Genomic DNA, 12,676 nt, shown 5'->3' with positions numbered 1-12,676 from the left:
AACCTAGAGCAATACCAAATGCATGTGACATGTTTACAAAAGACATTTACAAGGAAAATGATCTGCTACTAGTATGCATTGGTTTGTACTTGTAACAAGACACTAAGATCCTGCCGAAAGTCATTGTTGATAAAATCTGTGAGGGCATACCTGGTATCTCTTGAGCAAGATGGACTTGTTTTGATATCACTCAGACAGGCAACTGACCAAGGTGATGAAGACACAGACATACACTTGTGAGCTATCTGGTTCCTCTCTCCATTTTTAATTCCTTAAATATTATACTATGGAGGCTGACCTAATAATATGGAATTATTATACTTACTACCAAGATTTACCATAAGCTACAGTAAGAAAGACAGTGTAGTATTGTAAGTGCAGATGCTCCTTAACTTCTGAAGGGGCTATGTCCAGATAAATCCATTAAAGTTGAAAATATCAGAAGTTTATAACACCTAAACTACTGAACATCAGAGCTTAGCCACACAACACACTGTTTAGTACCAGTTGCTTATCCTGGTGATCTCATGGGAGATCACCTCATGGGAGGTAAAGCTTGCTGTTGCTCAGCATTGTGAGAGCATATCACATCAGCTATTGCTAGCTTAGGGAAAGATCAAAATTCAAAGTGTGGTTTCTGCAGAATATATCATCTTCACACCATCGTCAAGTAAAAAAATTGTAAGTCAAACCAACGTAAGCAAGGGACCTACTGTACAGAGAAGTAGACAATTGAAATTCAACTGACCATCCAAATTGAATTCATACATATAGACAGTCTTACAGGTCTTCTAATTTATGACTGTGGTACCATTACAATTCGTTGTGAAATTTAAAAGCAGGGACTTTAAGATGCCATTAATTGTACTTTGCATCTCAGTATTACAGATGTTAAAATGAAAAAGAAAAGTACACTTCAGAATCAATGAAAGGGAGTTTTGAAACACATTGTAAACTGTAAAATGTTGTATCCTTTTGCTTTGGGTTTGCTAATTAACATTTGTTGAGTATGTTTCTTAGAATTCTCTAATTATTATGTAATTAAATTTATGGTGTTTTGCTTCATATATGTTTTGTCTTTTGATTCTTAAAACAATTGTGTAAGATACACAGGGTGGACATTGTCCCTATTGTGCAGATAATAAAGCAGAAACAGAGACACAGGGATGTGTTCTTCCCACTTGAAGTGACCATGCTCCAGCTTTCTAATTGTAGCTATTTGGAAGTTTGAAAATGGTTTTCTTTTTAGGAAGCGAAGTGGAAGTGGATGACATATTTTGTCAATAAAAATCTGTCAGGTTTTCTCCCCAGTTGTGTTTTATTTGTTTTCATGGATTGTGGTTTTTGGTATAGATTTCATGGACTATGTTTTTTGTTTGTTTGTTTGTTTGTCTTCATTGTACTGGGGGAGTAAATCCATGGCCTCATACATGACAGGCAAGCACTCTATTACTTGAACCATGTGCCTAGCCCTTTTGGGTTTTTTTTTTGTTGTTGTTTTTGAAATAGGGTTTCACTACTTTTTTCCAAACTGGCTTTGAACTCATCATCCTCTTGCCTTCACTTCCTGAGTAGCTGGGATTACAGGTGAGCACTACCATAGCCAACATGGACTATGATTTTTATGCAAGTGTATTTTGAGTCACAAATGCTATATTAAGAGCATAAAATACACTATCTAGCATTGTGAAGGGAATATGTGTATTGCAGATAATATTCCTCTTCACCTCCATCATTTATGGCTTGGATTCTTACTAAAGTGAATTACCCATGTTGTTGTTAAAAAAAGCAAAACATGAAAAATAATTTAATGTTTTCTTGATGAGTTAGACTTATAGGATAGCAATGATACTTAGCACTCATTTTGCAATTACCATGTGTCAACCACTGTTGTAAGCATTTTACTTTTATTAATTCATTTTTATTTTCACTACATTGCTGTGAAGAATTACTACTCCCATTTTACATAGGGAAAAATCTAAGGCCATACAGAAATGAGTGACACAAGCAGGATTCAAACCCAGCCTGGCATCTGAGTCTGAGTTCTTAACCATTGTGTTATGCTGTTTCATATAGTCTGTACCAAAGGCCCCATTTGCAATTCTTTTCAGGTTTGTTTATGTTTGCTTGATTTTGTTTTTCATTTTAATAAAGATACTCCTTTGCCTTCAGTTCTTACTATATTCTCTGCTTCCTACATTTTATTTCTATATATTGAAAAAGTTTAGATGACAACCAAGTGAGACCATGTATAAAATAAGATGTGTGAAAGAGCTTTCTGAATTTTCATCTAAGTATATTGTATGAGCTTTATACATAGATCTTGGCGTAATTATTTTGAATACTAACATATTTTTGTATATCTCATTGGCATTGTTATTGTGCCAAAATACCATTATTTGACTGCGTTTTAAACAACAAAGCTTATTAAATAAGGTGCCTTTTCACAGATAGGGTGTTCTTACATGTATTCATTAAGTAAATAAGTTTAAAGCATTACAGTTTAAAAAAATCACCTGAAATTGTTCTGGTTTACAGGTTCACTTATGTAGTTCCCATTTGTTACTTCGACGAGCAGCTGTGGCATGTCTCCGGCAACTTGCCCAAAGAGAAGCAGCCGAAGTGTGTGAATACGCCATGAGCCTAGCAAAAAATGTGGGGGACAAAGAGACCAGTGGTGCCAGTAAGTTCTCTTATTGGTTAACATTCTTTTTTGTTTAAATACTTTCACATTTTGAATAGCTCAATCTTAAACTATGTAACTATGGTTTTGTTGCTGTTGTGAATTTACATGTAAGACTTGGCCTTTAACATTGTTAGTTATCACACACAACAAAAATCATATAAACTCATTTGTAAAACTTACTTTTCAGATGTCAATCCTTTTGCACCTGGGGTTAGTTCTCGAAGTGATATGCATTGCCGGCACCAAGGTGTTAATATAACAGAAACTGGTCTTGAGGGACTTCTGTTTGGAATGCTAGATCGGGAGACAGATCGAAAATTATGTTCTGATATTCATGATACACTGGGACATATGCTTTCATCGCTGGCAGTTGATAAACTTTCCCATTGGTTGATGCTTTGTAAAGATGTCCTGGCAGCTTCTAGTGGTATGTATTTAAATACATGTTCTTAAAATAACGAAAACTGTTTTACTTCTGGTCTGTAGATATACAGATATACACAAACACATCTATATAAGTTTGAACTTACATTTAAAACTACTGATAATTTTTCATCTATAAATCCCTGTAAAAATGTTGAAGGTTAAATTATATTATAAATGAATGAGTTTTCTATAGCTTTGTGAAAATGCATTGTAAATTCTTTGAAAGTTCAAGCTAAATTTTCATATCTAAAAATTCCACGTTATCCTGTAGTACAACATAGTGTATAAAACTATTCAAATATGCAAACGTAACTTACCTAAAAGTAATTCATAATCTTTCCTTGGTTTTTGATTGTTTTAAAAAAAATTGCTTGCCAGTTCTGTTTTCCAGAGAGTAAGAATTAATGCTATTCTAAAACATCAGTTTTGCTGTATGTGAAGTATTATGATCTTTATTTTTGTTATAGATATGAGTACTGCAACTCTGTTAAGTAGTGGAAAAGATGAAGAATCTGAAAAGAAAGATGAGATGGATGATGATACCATGTTTACCACACTAGGTGAAGAAGACAAATCAAAACCTTTTGTGGCACCTCGCTGGGCCACTCGGGTATTTGCTGCTGATTGCCTGTGTCGGATCATCAATTTGTGTGAGAATGCAGACCAGGCTCACTTTGATCTTGCCCTGGCACGCTCTGCTAAACTACGGAACCCTAAAAGTAAACTTAAAATCAGTACTTCTTTTCCCCAAAGTATTTTGTAGGTTTGAGACATTTTACCTCTATGTATGTATGCTTTAGGCTAGCCTTTCATTTATTGTAAGTTGCCTTGCCTTTTGCCTTAATTTTCTGTACCCTGTCATACCATCCATTCCTGTTTGGAAGATAAGTTGAAGAAGGTAGTTCAAAGACAGACAGACAGACAGACAGATAACTTGTCTATATATATTTTAAGCATTTGTCCTAAGAATAACAATGGTAGTAACTTAGGTTTCCTCAGAATATTGTCCTTGTTTTAGCATTCATTATAAAAGTGAAAATAAAACTTTTAAGATATATCAATAAAATGATGCCATGGCAGTCCCTAACCATGAAAACTGTCAGAATTCATGAGTACAATGGCACATTTCAAGTTCTCAGATTCCAGAAATGCTTTTAGGTATTTTTGTTATTTATTACTAAAAATGCCTCATTGCTTTTTATCTTTTGTACACTTTCTATACCACATATCCTCCTGGATCAGATATTATTGGGAATTACAAAGAAATCATCAGACCCAATAAATATCATCATTTTACAGTTGAGGAGACCCAGAGAAGCTGAAAGAAGTGGTCTAGTAAGAGACTTCCTATCCTATACTTGTTTGTCTCTCCATCAACCTGTCATATTTTAAATATCTGAAGACAAATTGTAGGTATTGATAATATTGAAGTCTGTAAATTAAAAATCCCTTTCATGTTATTTTATTATGTATAAGAAGCCTCAGAACTCATGAATAAATTTAAAAAATACAAAAAAGTAAATAGTAGTACACAGTGTATAAAATGTGAATCCGAACATAGGATACCAGCAAAGCACAATCCGTGCCATTATTTAACACATATTTACTGAGTTCTGTTCTTTCCTATACATTGGAGATAAAAGGAGGAAAAATCATAGTCTATACTCTGCAACAACTTCTAGTCTAGAAGACAGACAGACTTATGAGTCCAATAATTATGGTATGCCCCCATAGTGGTACAAGAGTGCTTTGGGACCATTAAAAAAAAGGTGACATTCACTTCCCAAAAGACCCAGGGAAGATCTCTCAGAAGAGATTATTTTGAAGCTGGACTTTAAGGGCAGAGAAAAGTTTTACAGGTAGAACAGCTGGTTGTATTGGTTTTCTATTGCTTCTGTAACAAATGAGTATAAATTTAACTTTAAAATGATTTAAGTTCATTGCCTTACAGCTCTCTAGGTAAGAAGCCCATCATAAGTCTCACTGGGTTAAAATCAAGGCATCAACATAGACTGGGGATGTGGCTCAGTTGTAGAGTGCTTGCCTGGCATGTGCAAGGCCCTGGGTTTAATCCCCATACTGCAAAAAACCCCAAAAAGTTCCTTCATATTTAGCTAGGTATGGTAATGCATGCCTATAACCCTAGCTACTCCTCAAAGCCTCAGGCTTAATCCATAGTATCCCAAGTGGGGGGGAAAAAAAAAAGTCAGCAGCATGGTTGTATTCCTTTCTGGAGGCTTTAAGGGAATCCATTCCCTTTTCTTTCCCAGCTTTTATGTTCATAAAACATAAATATTCCTTTTGTTTATTTTGTGGCCTCCTTTATCCTCACAGCTAGCTGTGTTGAGTCTCTCTGGGCTGCTTCTTCAGTTGTCACAATTCTTTCTCTGACCATAGGCAAGAGGCATGCCCTGTTTTTTATTTTGTGGTTGGTTTTGTTTTGTTCTTTTTTAATTGAACCTGGGGCCTTGCTGCATTCTAGGCAAGTACCACTGAACTATGTCTCCAATCCAGATTCTCTGCTTTTAAGTATGCATGTGATTAGATTGGAACAAACTGTATAATTTAGGAAAATCTCCCTGTTTTGGGGTCTCTATCCTTGATCGCATTTGCAAAGTCCCTTTTACCACATAAAGGTAATATATTCACAGGTTCTAGGGATTAGGGCATGGACCTCTTTGGGAACCATTATTCTGCTTAATGAACTGGTTCATTATAAGCAGAGGGAATAGAGAATATTTGTACAGGTGTGAATTCATAAGTATACATACTTTTAAGGACTAGAGAAAATCCTTAGCATGGTTTTCTTTTCTTTATAGTTCTTAACTGCTTTCCTTTCTCATTGTTGGTGTCTTATCTCTTTACCTGCATTCTTAATGATTTTCACAGGTTTTACCTTTAGACTTTGATAATATTTTATTCTCTTCTACTTCCATAGTAGATCTTAAGTCTGATTTTATGCTTTTAGTTTTCCTGCATTTCCCCCATCTTCGTTATATCATCCAGGCCAGGTGCCTGTGACTCATACCCATAAATAATCCTAGCAACTTGGGAGGCTGAGATTGGGAAAATCAAGGTTAAAGGCCAGCCCAGGCAAATAGTTTGTGAGACCCCATCTCCCAAATATCCAAAGCAAAATGGACTAGAAGTACAGCTTAAGAAGTAAAGCATCTGCTTTGTAAGCGTGAAGTCCTGAGTTCATGACTCACACCTGTAATCCTAGCTACTCAGGAGGATCACAGTTGGAAGCCAATGTGAGGCAAATAGTTCACAAGACCCTATCTTGAAAAAAGACCCTTAACAATAAAAGGGCTGTTGGACTGGCTCAAGGTATAGGCCCTAAGTTCAAGCCCCAGTACCACAAAAAAAAAAAAAAAAGTTTGTTCTTATTTAGGATGCTAAATATTTTTTAAAATTTTATTCTGCTTTTATAGAAAATTGTTTTCAGAGTTTAGCTCTTTCTCTGAATCTTCAGAATCTTTCTTTTCTCTGGTTGTTTTCTTCATAGGCTTCCTTGTTAATGTGTTTTTTGAAAGAAGAGAGTACTCTCCATAATTGGAATTTGCTCACAGTGTGGTACTGTGTGGGGTGGATTGCCCATGTTTTCTGTATTTGCGTACTGGGTACTTCACAGCTGTAGCTGATGGTAATCGGATCTAATGATTGCCCCACTAGATTCTGATATCTGGCCTGATTTCTTACAGTGGACTGAAACAGGATCCATTCTAATTCTGCAGTCACAGCAGAATCTATGAAAAAGTGAAGACCCATTGTATATGCTATCCTCTGGTAGCATCCTCACCTACCCATCTTCTTAGGCCTTAACAGCCTAAAATTCTCTCTCCATTTTGAAGTTTCTGTTCTGTCCCCATTCCCACCCTTCGGGAGTTCATGGTGGATTTTACAAAAAAAGAAGTATCAACTTGAGAAAGGTTGGAGGAAGAGATATATAGAGAGATTGTTGGGGAAAGCAGCTCTCATTCCAGAGACAGTTGCCTAGTTTTTGGCAGTTGGAACATTAATATAGTTCTAGGCTTTGTCAATTAGTGACTGAGAGAGCAGGAGGAATAATAAGTCTTTTTATATACTTTTAGATTGGCATAATATGCGTAGGCCAATTTAAATACAGTTCCTTCTACCTCAGAAATTTTCTTCCAAATTCTGGCAATGGTATATCATACCTCATTTTTATTGGTTGTATTTTTTTGCTTCTCTTAGTTGAGGAAGCATTGGGGCCTTTAGCCAGATGTTTTCCTCTAACCTTTTTTGTACCCCCAAACTGAGAGATTTTAAATTTCATATTCCAAAATTGATATTTTACAAAAGCACCTGAAAAAAATCTGAAGATACAACATTAATAACAACGCAAACATATTTAAGTAGATATTTGGGCATCGGGTTGAGTCGCAGAATCGCCACTGCTTCAAAAAAGACGTTGAGAGTCTTGTAGCTTACTGAAGAGCTGTACTTAACTCATAAATTCTTTAGACAATTTCTGTTGCTATGTATTTTAAGTTTGTTGATCTTTAGTATCTAATCTCTATTAATGTTATCCAGTATATTTTTCATTTCAGTCACTTTATGTCTGCATACATACCCTTTGTGGCTTGTTTCTTTCATTTCCATATCATGTTCATGCTTTCCTTTTCCATTTTGAATATAGGGAGCATATTTATAACAGATGTTTTAAAGTTCTTGTATGCTAGTTCTATTAACTCTTACATTTTTAACCTGTTTTTGAAATTGATTTTTTTTCCTGTATATTAGGAGACATTTTTGCAAAGTTAGTAACTTTTTTTTAGATGCAAGACATTGCAAATTTTAGGACTGGTTAGTGATGGCTCTTGCTGTGTTCTTTATCGGTGAACTTTGTTCTGTGTTATAACTAAATTATTATACTTTGTATCATCCTAATTCTTGCTTTTAAGCAAGCTCCAGTGTAGCCTGACTCTAGGGCTAAAAGAAAAATCTTTCCCTTTTCCACATCAATTTTCTTGAAGTCTTTTCCTTCTCATTTTGTGAATTTAAGTTTCCTGAGTACAAATCTGAGCTTTTCTGAAGTTGAGATTGGCCTGCAGTCCAAATTCAGCTCATAGTCTGTTTTTGTAAATAAAGTTTATTGGAGCTCAGCCCATTCACTTCTTTATATGTCATCTGTGGCTGCTTTTGTATTATAATAGCAGAGATGAGTAGTTGCATTAGAAATGATATGGCATACAAAGCCAAAAATATTTACTATGTGTTCCTTTATAGAAAAATTCTGCCAACCCCTGTTCTTAAAGAATTACAAACTCATTTGGGAAAGTTATGTTAATCAAGTATTTGGCTTCAACTGTGGTTGTACATCCTAGGGTCATCTATGCTAAAATATGGTGTAAAGCTTTACCACCTGTTCTGGGAATATTGATATGGAAGTTTTCTTGAAATAATCTCTTTTTTTTTAACATTATGAAATATGTGGGCCGTAAGTGCTTTTTCAGAAATTCATTCATTTCATATTTTTATGTTACTACAATGATTTTTGGAAGTCTTCCTTTTTGCCTTCTACTTTTATTTTTAGATGATCTCTTAGTACTCCATCTCTCTGACCTGATTCGCATGGCATTCATGGCTGCGACTGATCATAGCAACCAGCTGCGAATGGCTGGACTGCAGGCCCTTGAAGACATTATCAAGAAATTTGCATCTGTGCCTGAGCCAGAATTTCCAGGTCATGTGATTCTGGAGCAGTATCAAGCTAATGTGAGCTTTTCTATTTATTTAGAAACCTGAAATTGTTATTTTGAGGGACCATTGAAGGAGTGAAGACTCCCTGGAAAATTGTATTTGGAACTGCAATCTATTTTTCATGTGGAATTCATACCTTTCCTTCCATGGTTTGTTTTGTAATTTGTTAATCTACAATTGAAGAAGTAATAGTGTAAAACTGCTGACACTATTTTTAAGTTGTGATAGCATATTAGTGATAAAACTAGAATAGAAATTCCAGCCTAGCTTCCCAGTCTCATGTTTAGATACTTAGTTATGCCATTTAAAAGATAAAAGGAGCATTCAAAGGCATGTTGTAGATTTTCTGCCATTACTTTTATATGCCAAGACTTGATAAGAGGTTTTAGAAATAAAAAGCAGTTTCCACCTATGTACTGAAGGATAAGCTGACTCTTAAAATAACAGCAGCTAAAAGTATTACTGAAAGAATTAGATACTTCCAAAGATTTTTACTGCATTCTAAATGAAGCTAAACTTATTTTTTCCTGAGATTTATACCTTTATGTTTTTCAAATGAGGCACAATAAACTAGTTCTCACAGTTAGTGCAGGGGTGGGGTGGGGTGAAGGTTGTATGTTAGTAATGTGTAATTCATTGTTTTCCCTTTATAAGTACAGGTGAGGAAGTTATAACTTCTACCCGATGAGCTTTAGATAATCTGTATATAATTTATTCCCACACAAAATCAGGGTCTTAAAAACATCCTTTTATTTAGAAATAATTAGAAATTTACAGAAAAGTTATAAGAGCAGTCCAAAAAAGTGTTTTATACCCTTTACTCATATTTGCCAATTGCTAATTTTGACTCCGTTTTTCTCTCCTTACTCCATCTCTCTTTCCACACACATACATACATACAATTTTTCCTAAACCATTTAAAAGTAAGTTATTTAAATCATGTATTTTTACCCTTGTTGAACACTTTGTTCTGTATTTCCAAAGGACAAGAACACTGGAACATTGTCTGATGTAAGCACAGAACTATTACTAACCTCAGAAAACTCAACATTGATCTACCACTCTTATTAAATCTGTCATATTCCAGTTTTGTCAGTGGACCCAATAATCTCTTTAATAATATTCCTTATCCTTCAGTATAAGCTCAGCTGTTGTGATTAGTGGTCATGTGTCTTTATTCACAGACAAGGACTCTTGAACCATTCCCAAACTACTGTTGATATGCCTTAGTGACAGGATCTCTGTTGTAAGAAAAGAAATCTCAGTTTACAAGCTGGTTACATCTAATTCCATTATTCAGCTCATACATATTGAAGTTACTAATATAGCTAAGAATCTATGACTGACATTGGGTTATTTAAAACTAAAGTTTGTATCCTTTACCTAATAATACGTAAGATAATATTTTGAAGCAGCTTTTTAAAGCATCTGTTTTTGAGGTGAAATGATCTCTGAGGTCAATTAGTGACTGTGAATTTTTAGTAATATATAGTTATTTAAAGAAATTCATGTAGCTATATGTGATTTACCCATGAGGCATATAAATGGTGTTCAAAATATTTTTGATACAGTACTTTATATGTAAGTATGCAAATAGAATAATGAAACCCATTAAAAATTATAAAATAAAAGGGGAAAGAGCATAAGGAAGAGTAATAGAGGGGGTGAATTTGATCAAGGTAGAATGTGTATATGTATGGAAATATCACAGTACTCATCAAAAACAAACAAAAAGAAATGTTTTTAGAAAAATGTAGATGTGGGAAACCCCCAACAGCTTAGCACATGCAACTTTCAGACAATACTGTTTATTATTAAACAAAAACAAAGGAAAAAGACACATGGTTGCCTCTTTGGTGTAGGATTCATATAGCTTTGATAATGATAGCTTCCTGGAAAGCAAAGAAAAATGGTATGGTTCAGTTTATTACAACTGAAAAAAGATAAGAGACAGGCGATATAATGGAAAAGGACAAAGATGTGTTTTGTGTGTTTTGATCCCCAATGACACTAGAGCCTTTATGTTTACTACTTAATCTCTGCAAAGAAAATACTTTATTCATTTTTTCCAGGTGGGAGCTGCTCTTAGGCCAGCTTTTTCACAAGATACACCATCAGACATAATTGCAAAAGCTTGCCAGGTAAGAAGAAAAATAAGTCTTACTGTAGTTGTTTTCTGTAAGTTCTTAAATATCTTAGAATCTCACTTTAAGGAAGAAGAGAGAAAAACCAAATTATTTTTGTCTTGGAAATACAGTGGTGGCAATTTTTTATTCTTTATGAAATGCTGAAGTAGTAAATGTTAATCAGATCCTTTTTTGTCATAATTCAGCACATAACTATGATACATAGTTCTTATATTATCCAGAAGTAAACAGACATGAAAATTGTAAGAGGGACTAAAATAATAAGTAAGATATCAAAATCTATAATAGTTAAAGGATGTATAGTAATGACAATTGTATAATTATTAACATTTTTGACCATAGGTCATGAAAATGTAGAAATTTCTGTGAGTTGAATTATCCTAAAAAGAGTCTCACAGTATGTAAGTTGCATTGCAAAATTAATTCCCAGGCACCATTCTCATATTGTTGTATCTTCAGAGATTTATAGAACCACCCAAAACACATAGATTCCTATACCTTTACTAAGTTCTTTTTCGTATGCCTCATCCTGAAAATGTATTCATGATTAAATTCTAACCTTTCAGAAAACCAGATTCTTTACTGGCTTACCTATAGACAAGAGAGGAGCAACTGTCTCCTCAGTTTTCTGGAGTACAGAGCTGTGCTCCATCACTTTTGCTAAGAATTCATGTGACTTCTATGCAGAAAAGACTGCTCTCTGTAATGATAGGTTTGAAGTCCTGACTTTGTTCTCTCTCTGCCTGACTGGGTTTGTCTCTTCTTTCTAAAGATGTGCTTTTCTGAAACCTGCTGCGTCAATGGTGGCTTTCAGAGGAATTAACTCCTTACACAGACAGCAGGCCATAGAAGAGGGACTGTTGTCATAAGGAATGGGTACAAGTATTAGGGGGATATGTACACATAAATCATCAGAAATCACAGCCCTTTATAAATATGTACACATAAATCATCAGAAATCACAGCCCTTTATAAATAAGTACATCATGGTGATGTTTCAGAACATTGTATTTAAGCAGACAGAATCTCCTACAAAGCTCCTGATCATTAGAAAATCAAAGGCTACTAGAATTTCACCTTGTAAATGGGTAGTATGAAATTTTCCTGTTATTAAATTTGCTTTACACTTCTTATTTTGTGGCACTGGCATCAGCTGCCTTTTCTACAAGAAATTTCTTGTTTCCTAGTGGTAGGTTAAAATTTATGACCTCCTTTCCTGTTGCACCAGGGAGCCTAGTTTTGAAACAGCTGGGGCTGTGGTTACAATTTCCTTTCCTTTAAGGAAAGGAAGGATTTGATTTACAAGTTGTTTCAGCTTGTTGGCTGGAATAACACCATTTTAAGAAACAAAATCAGGATAATACTTAAATATTAGAGGAGAGACCTTCAATTGTAAGGCAATTTGGGACATTAATTGATGGGGTAGTAAAAAGTCATTTAAAACAGGATCAGAATCCAAATAATGCATCCTTAAATATTGCATTTCAAGTTAAAATTTATAAATGTGCATTCACCAATCTTTTTTTCATTTAAATTAATTAACTTATTTTTTATTATCATATTATTGTTGTACTGGGGTACATTGTGACATTTACAAAAGTGCTTCCAATATATCTTAGTTAAATTTACCCCCTCCATTATTCTCCTTTACCCCCCCTCCTCCCTATTCTTAGGATAGTTTCAGCAGGTC

The 12,676-nt window shown here is 34.6% G+C and overlaps 1 protein-coding gene across 3 annotated transcripts in view; it reads left to right on the top strand.

The window, feature by feature from the left end:
* Heatr5b (HEAT repeat containing 5B) overlaps nucleotides 1–12,676 on the top strand; it is a 93,461-nt gene that overhangs the window by 46,952 nt on the left and 33,833 nt on the right. For all 3 annotated transcript variants that reach the window (XM_074049508.1, XM_074049509.1, XM_074049510.1), the window contains 5 exons: nucleotides 2,539–2,683; nucleotides 2,874–3,113; nucleotides 3,580–3,831; nucleotides 8,673–8,854; nucleotides 10,912–10,980. In XM_074049508.1, the coding sequence (XP_073905609.1) occupies nucleotides 2,539–2,683; nucleotides 2,874–3,113; nucleotides 3,580–3,831; nucleotides 8,673–8,854; nucleotides 10,912–10,980 (888 nt within the window). The remainder of the gene's footprint in view (nucleotides 1–2,538; nucleotides 2,684–2,873; nucleotides 3,114–3,579; nucleotides 3,832–8,672; nucleotides 8,855–10,911; nucleotides 10,981–12,676) is intronic.

This window comes from Castor canadensis, chromosome 12, assembly GCF_047511655.1.
Source record: "Castor canadensis chromosome 12, mCasCan1.hap1v2, whole genome shotgun sequence".
NCBI classification, from domain to species: Eukaryota; Metazoa; Chordata; class Mammalia; order Rodentia; family Castoridae; genus Castor; species Castor canadensis.
The sequence above is the reverse complement of the archived record's forward strand: the minus strand, read 5'-3'. Positions and strand labels throughout refer to the sequence as shown.